The sequence below is a fragment of the Rhodamnia argentea genome, chromosome 1 (genome assembly GCF_020921035.1).
Source record: "Rhodamnia argentea isolate NSW1041297 chromosome 1, ASM2092103v1, whole genome shotgun sequence".
NCBI classification, from domain to species: Eukaryota; Viridiplantae; Streptophyta; class Magnoliopsida; order Myrtales; family Myrtaceae; genus Rhodamnia; species Rhodamnia argentea.
The window spans coordinates 6,344,863-6,356,980 of record NC_063150.1 but is presented as its reverse complement, the minus strand read 5'-3'; the positions used below and the strand labels follow the sequence as shown (position 1 = coordinate 6,356,980).

Below are 12,118 nucleotides of genomic sequence, written 5' to 3'. Positions count from 1 at the left end.
AGGAAATGCTGATTCGATCCATTGGTTACCGAAATTCATCAAATATAGCCTGAAGGCGGAATGTTATTTTATGACGCAAAATTTGTTATATACTCCGAGTTGAATATCTTACCTAATTTTTTCTGTTTTGTTGTCCGTTGCTCAAACTTACAGGATTGGAAGCCAAATCGGCAACTTCCATTAATATGAATTAATGAAAAGATGACATTGAGTATTTTCATAAAGCATGGGGACTAAATTGTGCATTTTAAAAAAAAATTCAATGACCGAATTGAATAAATTAAAATTCAGGGACGACAGTACTCATTGAGCGGGAAAATTATCAAAACAATCGTAAATTTATTACGTTAAGACGAATTCAATTTTGAACCTTTAAATCGGACCGGTTTAGCTCTAAACATTTTCACATCGTTATCAATTCAGTCAATCCAATCAATTTTTGTCGAAATCACGAACATGCTGGCGTGGACTTGTTTTTACCAATTTTAGATTTTTTTTAAATTTTTTTGGTTCTTTAGTTTCTTTTCATTTTGGCCGGCAACCCTCTCGCGAGATCCAGACGAATCCATTTTGAATTAGGATAATGACATAAACTATCCCTGAATTTTGACCAACAAGCAATGTGGCGCCTGATTTTTATTTTTTATTTTTCTAATGAATTATTGATGTGAAAACACGGAGACAAAGAGCAAGCGGCTAGGAATCCGAGCATAGTTTTTCTTTAAAATTATCGAGATTGGTTTTTTGGGCTTTTTCTAGAGTTTTGCAGTTCGGGAAAGATCGGAGATGTGCATATTTCAGCTTCGTGGATCAAGCAATAGACAAGGCATATGTGGTTATAGCGGTGAAGGTAAAGCCAAATTGAAGAGAGCGAGACAGTTAAGGCTCAGTTTAGCGATGATTCTGATCATCCGTTTCTGTTCCCAGAAACAAAAAAGGATCAGAAACATGTTTGGTAATGAAAAAAAAAAAATGATTCCGGTCCCGGGAACACTTTTGGACCACTTTTCGAAAGCAAAAAAAAGATGATTCCGGTGTTTGGGAACACTTTTGGGGGATCACTTTTTTGCACGATATACTTATGACTTATCCCTCATACTTATAATTAAATTTTCAATATAAAATGGTATTATTTAAAAAAAAAAGTCCACGTGGATTTTCAACTTTACATAAATTAAAATAAATTAAAATTCAATTTTAAAATTGCTAAAAACTAATTTTCTTAAATTAAAATTTTTATTTAAGGTAAAATTAATAAAAAAAATTAAAAATTTAATAAATGGGGGAAATGAAAAATATTTAGATTTTTAATTTAATAATTAAAAAATAATTAAAAAAATTAAGATTGAAAAAAGCTAAAATTTTGAAAAAAATTTCTCGTCACTAGATTCTTCCCCTCCCCCCTTTTTTTTTTAAAAAATTAGTTTTTTTTGTAAAATTTTAAGTCTATTTTTAAATTCAATTTATATTTATATTTATATTTAAAAAATTATTTTTATAAAATTTTTAAATCTAATTTATTTTTTTATATTATGGGACCTCTAATACGCATATATTTTTTTTTCGAATTTTTAGCTATTTTATTTTTTATTCTAATTAAGTTTGTATTTTTTTTATTTCCTATTATGTTTTTTCAACTTTTATCTTTTTTTTATTAAAGACTGGACCCAACCCTCCTCGTCGCAAACTAAATATCCATTTTTTCTCCATTTTTCGAGCAGCACAAAAAATTTGTCAAGTCGAGTGAAAAAAAAATCAATGCGGTTGAGTTGCGGGTCTTGTAAGCTTGTACGATGTGTAATTACAAGAATGCAAAACTATAAGCGATTGCACAATGAGAAACTTTTCTTTCATTTTTTTTTTTTTGGTAATCAATCTAAAAGTCACAAGAAATAATAACAAACAAATGATTTAGACAAATTCTGTAAATATAATACAAATTACTTTTCAAACAATATAAACGATTGCATACTCATGACAAATCGACAAATGAATTGGAAACGGAAATTTTGTTGCTTTTTCTTTTTTTGCTCCATAATCACTATTTGATTATTTTCAAATTTTGTTGCTTTTTCTTTTTTTGCTCCATAATCACTATTTGATTATTTTCCCTATTCTTTGCCATCAAATGTGATTATATGATTATTTGATTTAAATGACAAATTGGGAACGGAAATTTTGTGCGGCTATCAAACGCGTTTACGTTTCGGGAACAAAAATTTTAAACGGTTATCAAACGCGTTATGATTCTCAAAAAATCATCTAGGGAACAAAATAAAAAAAAGTGATTTTAATCAGAATCATTTTTTGGGAACAGAATCCCCGCCAAACAAAGCCTAAGAAGCACTTAACTAAGGAGCAATCTCGTGCTCTCTCCCCTCCCTTTGGTTCTTCATTTTGGGTGTAGGAAAGTTCTCGTGCTCGTGTGATCTCTCCCCTTCGAATGGTTTGCTCAGTAATGCATTGTAATCAGTATGCCATGAGGTTTTCGACTTTGTCCTGAGCGAGAACGCTTAATAATCTCTACCCTGAAGTACCATATGAAGTAGGAGAAGGTTCGAAATGTTATTAAAAACATGCCATTTATGGCTGCCATTTGAGTACTCATAGGTCTAACTCATGTAGGCTAAACTAAGGCTTCGTTTGTTTCTCAAAAAACAGCTTCCAGAAGTTTTCCGAATTTTCTAGCATTTGGTTCGTAGAGAATAAACTAGTCAAAGAAAACATTTTCCACTAATGGAAAAAACATTCGCAGAAGTGGAAAAATATAATTTTTCTCATTTTGAAAAGAGAGATTATTTTCCTTCGTTTTTCCTCCCTACGCTTCTTCACCTTCCTTTTCTTTTTTTTTTTCCTGTTTTTCTTTTCATTTTTAAATTTTTGATTTCTTAGTGATTTCTATAATTTTCCTTTTCTTTTCTTCTTTTTTCTTTCTTCATCCGTCGGCCGCCAGCTACTAACCATAGACGAGGTACAAGCTCGCTTGTGGCCAACGAGCTCGAGCCTCTAGCAAAGAAAAAGTAAGGAAGAAAAGAAAAAGAAAAGAAAAAATATTAAAAAATAAAAATAATATTAAAAATTATCCACGTCGGTGCTAACCGTGCCACGAAGAATGGTTGGAGCCCTCATTAGCGATTTCGAATCAAAATTGACCGGATGAACTTAATTAGCAAAACGTAAAAAGATTTAGAACTCAATTGGTAAAATGAAAAAGTTTAGGATTAAATCCGTAAACGCACAATAGATTTAGTACTTTTTGGACAATTTTCTTGTTCTGGCATAATCATCTTTGTAGTTGGCTTGTTTCACTTTTCAAGCAGCGGCCGACGTTTGTTTTCTTTAGCTTCAAGCTTGTCTAGCATGCCGTCTACAGAACGCATGGGCAGTGCAAATCATGTCTTTGTAATTTAATATTGCTGAGCTCACTAGCAGTAGAGGTACTTCGTGTCATTACATTCATGATGTTTCGCTTCTTACTGATGAGAAGATATGTTGTGATTCCATTTAGTCATGTTTATGCTGTTGCTTCTAATTACGTGATGAGGCAAATTTGCGAAGAACACAAAGTCAGGCCATCAAATTGTTAGTGGCTCAGTGCCCCACCGGACTCCTTTCCCAAGAGAGATTTCGTTCCTCAATTTTGAGACATCGGAAAAAAGGTATGTAACATAGGCTAGACCAAACAGAAACTATCTCAACGACTGCAAATAGACCCATCAATCTCCCTCTCAGGCAATGAATCAATTCAGGTAGATATACAGAAATATGCTGGCCTGAAATCGCCCAAACATGGATGGCAAGGAGTCAAGGTGTAGCAGTTGCTACTTGCTAATGCCATACCGGGGAGAGTATACCAAAACCATCTCGGAACGGGGCTTTTCGAATTTGCAGGATACAACATTATACAACATAAGATTGTGTGGGGCTCATTAAGAGTGTTGAGTATCTTGGGATTTCGAAGAGACAACCTATACTGTCATCGTGCCAGTGTTCATAAGGGTGAAGTTTCACCGAGTAGGGCAATACTCTTTGCTGAACACACTTAACAATTGACATTCGGTGTGAAAGTAGATGAAGTATAATCAGAGGCCATTCTAGTGATCTACATCCTAAATAAGTTGTCGATTACATCCTGTCACTATCGTTCCACTGACTACATGCTGAAGGAAAAGTTGCTCTCTCAAATCTACAGATCCGCAATACATACGGAGCTCCATAAAATTACAGTCAAAGAATGGGAAGATCAACCAACCTGTCTCAGGAGTAGCATTTACTGGACCTTCAGACAACTGTTAAGATCATGGTCTTCGGTGGGCATTACAAGGGCAACTGAGGGATAAATAGTTGACAGCGGAACGAGCACAGATCAAGCGTCGATGAATCTGATATCAAAGGTCTGGGGATGTATCTGCCAAACATTTAGGGAAGCATATTCCTCCAAGCATTCTTTCAGTTGGGCTTCACTATAACCCTGTATGATGGGACATGCCTTGATCAGTTAGAAACAATAGAAAAAAGGACAACCGTAATTTCATTAGCTGTCAAAGTAGTCGGTTTAAAGAGCATGGAATTGCCAGCAGCGCATAAGGGAATAATAATAAGCAAAAACGAAGGCTAACCACCTTTGGGAAAAATCTAGCATGTCCAGAAAAGACAGCTCATATTAGTTAATATCCAGTTGAAATAAGGCCGATCTGGCAATGCTCTTTTCTGACAATATGGTTTCAAAGAAAGAGATTACCAATACATTTCTTATCAAAGGAGAGCTCATTATCAGAGGAAAAAAATGAATTCATCTTGCAGAGAATTCATCATTTTGAGTGCAGTTGTAACTCGGAAGACATTCAGTGCTGCAGCAGTTACGACATTCAATCATCAGAAAGCACACTGCAATTAATAGCTGAGAGCTAACCTTTCTAGAAATCCAGTTAAGTGCATCAGAATAAATCACACTCATCCTGTTTGTCCGAGCAGCTTCGTCTCGTAGGATGGAATAGATGTCAGATATAGCATCAAGACCAGCTCTCTGCCGATCATCAGAGTACAAAGAGAACTTCGACATCTGCATTAACCTGAGTGCTTCATCCACATCACTCTGGGTGACAGATTCGGAGAAACGGAGCCTTGCTAATGCCTACAGGGAATGACAGTCATTTAATTGAGTGAAACAACAATAACTCTCCATTAAATGAGCAATGATTTTACTCCCTTCTGCTTAGTAAACTAAGACCAGATTAGAAAAAACATGCTAGAGTTCTATTCTCAACTTATATGTTAACTTCAACCAAAAAAAAAAAAACTTACATGTTAACGCAAACCATGATTCCGATAAAACTTATAAACCTATAATTTTTATCTGAAAATAAGTTCTTAGAGGATTTTGAACAAAAGAATTGAAGTTTCTGAACGGTAACCTAGTCTAAACTTGTGGACATTCATCACTATGTTAGGTTAGTCATACATGATAGTGCAAAGACATGATTACTTACAGCTGATATGCGCAGAATGCTTAGTAAAGTTCTCACTGTGGTGTAGGAATGGGGGGCATTCGTCTTGGCTTCTTCCTGTCGAATGGAGGAATAAGCACTAGCAATATACTCTTCAAGTTCCCTTGGAACACAAGGAGACACTCTTCGTGCAGCGGATATATATGCACTGCAAACAACGAAAAGAGTCAATTTATTACCAAAGTGAAGGGTTAATGGAGAAATAATTGATACAGAGCATATGTTCTCAGGCAAGACGAGCAAAAATATGTTCCTTTCCAAAGACTAGATCTTCACCGTTTCATGTAAAGGTATATTAGTCTTCCATTATCGGGACCTTCTAAGTGTAGATTCTGAGAATATATGCGTAAAAAGTAGCACAAACTGAACAACAAGAGTCTGCACAATTATAAAATCAGCATTTTCACCAAATTGATGTGATAAGATATTAATCCACATCCTAGCACAGAAGTAATCCAGGAAGACATACATTAACAAACAATCAAGCTGCTAAAACTTATACAATCAAGATGCAAAGGCATCTTAATAATTTTAACAACTAACAAGCAAGCTCTCTAGTGCAGTCAGGCAAGCAGCTGCACAGTGCAGAAGCACAAGTCTACAAAATTCAATGCTTCCATGAATTAACATTACTACTTCTGCTGTCAAAATGAATGGACAATTAGCCTTACCATAAATTAGACTCAAAAGAACATCAACTCTGTACAGCGCATAATATCCAGAAAAGTTACAAATCAATGACCAGGAATGCTTTCTGACCTTGTAATTATCCAACTTTATTTCGAAAGCATAGCAGATGCCAACCCTCAAGACATTAATTTTGCCCTAGGCATGCTTTGTTGAGTTAGTATTACACGAATCTTCAATAAGAGAAGACATAGAGAAACTTACCGAAGAATGGATGGCTCAAGGGGAGCAAAACCAAGAGCAGGAGATTCTCTATTTTGGTGGACATAAACAATGTGCCTGGCCATTTCAAGATCATTATCCATATCTGCACGGTCAAGGATCAACCACAGAAGATCAAACCTAGACAGCAGTGCTGGAGGCAGATTAATATTCTCAGCTGGAGTTCTGCGGAGATCATATCTTCCCCTGATATTTCAGAATTAATTAGTGCTGATGTTAGTAAACCTGAGGAAAGGACTTATATGTAGGCAAGTAACACGAGCACCACCGCTGAGTACGGTGAGGAGCCATACCAAGCTGGATTAGCAGCAGATAAGACAGCGGTTCTAGCATTCAATGATGTGGTGATCCCAGCCTTAGCAATACTAACGGTTTGCTGCTCCATCACTTCATGTATTGCTGTACGATCTGACTCATCCATCTTGTCGAACTCATCTATTGCACATATACCCATGTCTGCCAGCACCTGGATCATTTTCTATTTTGTTTATGAACATGTTTAAAAGATGCACAAGTATTTATATATTGTAACTGAGCTATCCCAACTGTCATGATTATTCATGCATTTGAGCGAGATCCTTGTGTTAGGCTGCTTCATCACGAAACCATTAGTAGAGTCTTCCGTAAGATTGTAAGTAACATCTCCTTCACCAAATTCACCTAAGAACAATATGGATGCCAATTAGTTATGTGTCATTGTGCATGAGAGAGAGACTGACCAATGCTCCCCCTTCCAAAACCATCTCATTTGTCACTGGATCCCTCTGGACTGCAGCAGTGAGACCTACTCCGCTGCTTCCTTTGCCTGTGGTGTATACCCCTCTGGGTGCAACATTTATAATGTGCTTCAGAAGTTGACTTTTTGCAACTCCAGGATCACCCATCAGACAAATGTGTAGATCTCCACGAATCTATAATGCACGAGCATACGTCAAAGTTTTAGGAGAACACAGATGAAAAAGTATAAGAACGCTTCTGAAATTACAAACTGGCCTTGATTGTTCAGTACAAATGTAAGAAATGAGAAAAGGAACAGGATGTCAATACTAGTCAAAGCTGCAATAAGCAAACCATAGAGGTCCAGCGAAGCATGCTCAAGAAGGAAGAAAAGGCATAGCCCGAAAACTGGCGGTTCTCTCCACTTAAGAAATTTTTTATAAGTGAAACTCATGTTGCTACACATCAGCCATATACTGGTTAATTACATCACCTCTACCGTCCTAGTATATGAAAAGAGAAACCAGTCAGTCAAGAATATGAAAGTCCATCATACAACACTACAACTGTTTTTACCTTCATCCCATCCTTCAGCTTCCGGTGAGGGGCTCCAACAAGAAGGAGAAGCAGAGCCTTTTTAATGTCCTCATGTCCAAAAATTTCGGGTGCTAATGAGCGTGCCAACTTGTTATACAAATCACCATCCTCAGCTAAACGTGCAATCTGTTCTTCCTCATCCTCTTTAAGTTCATAACTGCAGTGGAAATTATACAAATTCTTCTTCAGGCCTAAGATAGATGATGATCTTTTCACAGCTGAAAGGTGCAAGTGCAGTAATTTCAATTATGAAAGAAACTATGTAAGTTATCTGTCCCCAAGCAAGTCTAGACAAGAAATGATTTGACAAACATTTTTTACCAACAATTAGCCCACCAATTAATCTGAATGGTTAGTTACTTTGCAATCCAGCCTTGCATTCAAGAAATTGCCATTACAGGTCTATTCAGCATAAAGGTGAAAAAGTCAAAAAGCAGAAAACCTTGAAAAATAAACAAGCATATGAGCACATTTCGTAGGAAACTCCCTTTGCAAATCACATATATTGCATCAACAGCCTTTACAATCATCTGATATTCTCCTCCATACAATATAATCCAAATCACCAATGTTTGACTCCCACGCAGGATGAATTGAACAGAAATTCAGAAGTGTTTCACCGATGGAACATTAATGCAAGAGTAATTTGAAAATGGAAAGTGACAAGAATAGGCCTCTTACTACCATCATTTCAGTAGTATGATGCTACAATTCTTTCCCCAAGGAGTACTATTTATTGTCCAACAATTATTTTCCACAATGCAAGCTTGAAACTAGTCCTATTCACTCTCCAGCACTCCAAACCAATAAGGAGGGGGCAAAGCAGAAAGTAAGTGGATCAGTTCATGATAATTCATGCAACTGCTTTATATTGAGGACCTAGCAGTTAGCAGCAAAGGGTTGGAGTTGCTTACTCCTCATATTTTTTCTTGAAATGGGAAACAGACATGGCCTCCAGGTATGTATCCGCAACTAAGCCAGCACGCATAGCTCTAAAGCCGGTATATGGAATCGGAAGGAAAATTCCTGACAATTCAACAACATCACCTGGTGCTACCTGATAATGTTTTACAAGGACAAATGGAAGTCAACATATCTTCTTCAGCTTGAGGAACCAAAAACACTACGCCTTCTAGTCAACAATACATCAAAAACTGAGATTCTTGAGAATGCAACCTTTCACACTACTCATCTATGCCATATCAAACTTCATTCATTCTAGGGACATCTTTTGCATGACTATACATGATCAATTGGTGTTGTCAAAAATAAAGGATCATGGTGACAGCTATGGAACTTTTATTTGTAACCAAACTTTTTCATGCTAAAGATCAGCCAAGTCAGAACAGTTATATAGAAGACCGCAAATGTAGCTACAGAAATTACTTCAGGCCTTCAAGGTATAGGACATAACACATATAGATTATCATATTTTTCTCTCAAATTGGAAAATCTTCAAGTAAGAAAAAATTATGACGTTCGCAATACACCACTTAACAGTTATGGCAATAAACTAATGGAAATCCTTACAAAAGCAGTATATCTCAAACCTATACAAGTCAAGTAAAAAAAGCTGCTATGGTTATGCTGTTACTTTTACTAACTGGTGATCGTAAAATAATTAGTTCGAACAATACATTTGGTTCAGCCAGACAAAATTCACAAGCCACTCTAACAAGAAGTAGAGAGACCAAACTCCATTCACTAAACTGAAATGGGAAGATTCTTCTAATCCAACCTTCCTTGTGAGTTCTCCCCTCAAATGAATGGTCATTGTCCGAGGAATATGGCCTTTTGGGACATGTTCTGCTAACTCTTGAATTTTTGCCTGCATTACAAAGCCGAGAATTTCCTAATAAGAAATGGATACCTTCTAGACCATCACATGAAGATATAGACCATCATACTAGCAGAGCTCCCTTTAGAGGGAAACATTTCAGAGTCCAATATGTTAAAGAGCATCTAACCTCCTGAAATTTCAAAAACTTGGAAGCTCTTAGTTGAAGGATAAGGTTGCCCTTTGTTTTGTTTATTGTACATTTCTTTGATGGGCACTCAAGCAAAGGCATGAAAACTCGAGCCGTGACTTCCTGTATCAAGAGTAGACAAAATGAGTAATTATTCTACACTATGTTTAGCGATAGATTGAGAAGCCAATGCAACATATAGGCATCCTCGACATGGCCATATGACAGCTTCCATGCTTTAATCTCTACACATTCCATTGACCAGATTACTTGAAAATGAAGGTATGGCATTTGATGAATCTTAAATTGGATAATGCCAGATAATACCAAGGAAATTGGCAGGGATTAGTTGCAATTACCTGATAAATTTCAAAACCACAATCTTCACATGTATAAACAGCCACTTGCATCAATGGCTTGACATCTGAACAGCGTGTAATGATCCCAGATGTCCTTACTAGCTGACCGATATAAGATGCTTTGACCTCTCTAATAGTAAATGGCCGTCCTTTCGAAGATGGTCTAATGTAAACTTCACTGAACAAAAAAATTCAAGAGGAAGTCACAACTTCTGAAGAAACATGATATTTTGCTTGGAAACTGACAAAATGGCAGTCAGTGATCAGGTACTGGCCAACTAGCAGAAAGCCAAAGCATTGCACAACGTACTAGAGAAAGAGGAGAAAACTTTTCTCACTACATAAATTGTACAAATCTTGACATCAACAGAACAGATTGCCAGCAGCCCGAATTCTGTAGTTTTGTCGATAAATACTGATGCAAGAAAATAAAATTTCTTTGGGGAACCCTCAAATTTCGGCTACGAATGCATTGTTATAATCAGACTACTAGTCAATAGAAAACAAATTAGACATTCAAAGAATCAAAGGACAAGGCCTCTGATGAAGCTTACAAGTATCGTTTGATTTCAGAAGGCATCTTCTGAAGTGGATCCACACCATCCACGTTATCTCTCCTATCCTCAGACCTCTGGGTTAAAAGTATGTCGTGATCATCATCTGGAAAGGGCTCTGTGGGTTCTGGCATGAGCTCATCGATGGCCTCTGCGAAAATTCCAATATACCGCCGAGTATTTTCAGTGACCCGTCTAAGGAATCCTTCATCAAAGTCCTTGTACTGCAGACGTGATACCACATTGTGAGAAGCAATTACAGAGCATAAGGAAACTTTGCATGTATGACAGCAATAAGTGAAGTGTAGAAACTTACCTCAACCAAGTCCTCGAGCTCGATCTCAACAGCACGAATTTTTCTATTTGCTACTTCTTGCTGAAATCGGGAAAGGCGGACCCTCGTGTAAGTCATTTAAATTGCAAATAAAAAATTAACTACGTTCGATTCAATCATAAATCTAGGGCTAGTCGTTTTACAAGTACTAAAGCATAATTGCACACGAAAGAGGCTCCGCAGCTACAGTCAACGGACATTAGAAAAGGATTGGCACGACGTGTGGTCAAGCACATACCGTTTTCATTGATTTCTACCTCATTCTAATTCCAAACACGAACCGTTTACATCCAACAACGCTGAAAAGGACATCCGTATGTAAACAACAGTCGAGAGGACGAACTTACGAGGACGTTCATGTACTTGGCTTCCCCATTTGCGTCGGCGAAGTTCGAGAGGAAATCCTTCGCGATAGCTGTCAGCGTCACAACGTTGAATTCGATTCCGGTTTCACATAACGCCACCGATTAGTTCCACGCATACCCACAAAAACATAGCGAGAGAGAGAGAGAGAGGAACCTTTGTCTGCCTTGAAGTCGAGGTCCTTCATGGCTTCACTTCACTAGAGTGACAGAGAGAGGGCGGCACAGAGAGAGAGACTCGCGAGTGAGGGTTGGGAAGAGAGAGAGAGAGAGAGAGAGAGAGAGAGAGATTTGGCGGTAATGAAGATGGAGGGGCGAGTTTTTGGCGGGAGAAGGGAAGGAGAGAGACAGAGAGCCGCGATCCGGTGTGCGCAAACGTACTTGTAGCTGGCGCGTGCATCGCCTCAAGTAACGGCCCTCATTCATCTTCAGTTACGCGCCTCGAGCTCATGTCGTGTCACAGCACCGGTTATGGACACGTTCAACCTGAATGTAATAGGCTGACTCCAAAAATGATAGATATATTACAAATTACAATATGTCCTAAAGTTTATTAGGAATGAACTAGGCGAAATATGAAATTATCAAACATCAAAATTTAGGTTATCTGAATCATTTCATACAACAACGAGCAACTCATACTTTGCGAAAATGTCAATGGAATTTGATGTACCGATCTTTTCACCAAATTTATTTATAGGTAATGCTGATGATAAGTAAAACTATTGCTTTGGCTAGGCAATGTCACGTTTAAAATCATGTGGGCGATAATCTTTCCAATTGTGAAAGGTATTCTTTTCTTTGCCACATGA

The 12,118-nt window shown here is 37.3% G+C and overlaps 1 protein-coding gene across 1 annotated transcript; it reads right to left on the bottom strand.

Annotated features, from left to right (window-relative positions):
* Positions 1–4,077: 4,077 nt before the first annotated feature.
* On the bottom strand, positions 4,078–11,622 carry LOC115750231 (DNA replication licensing factor MCM7). Its single transcript, XM_030687449.2, has 15 exons — positions 11,464–11,622; positions 11,292–11,359; positions 10,927–10,986; positions 10,611–10,834; positions 10,057–10,234; positions 9,698–9,820; positions 9,469–9,558; positions 8,645–8,787; positions 7,710–7,887; positions 7,136–7,327; positions 6,710–6,882; positions 6,399–6,602; positions 5,490–5,655; positions 4,913–5,134; positions 4,078–4,471 (listed from the first exon to the last, which is right to left on the bottom strand). The coding sequence occupies exons 1-15, from the start codon at positions 11,492–11,494 to the stop codon at positions 4,367–4,369; spliced, it is 2,157 nt and encodes a 718-aa protein (XP_030543309.1). The 5' UTR covers positions 11,495–11,622; the 3' UTR covers positions 4,078–4,366.
* Between the last annotated feature and the right edge of the window lie 496 nt (positions 11,623–12,118).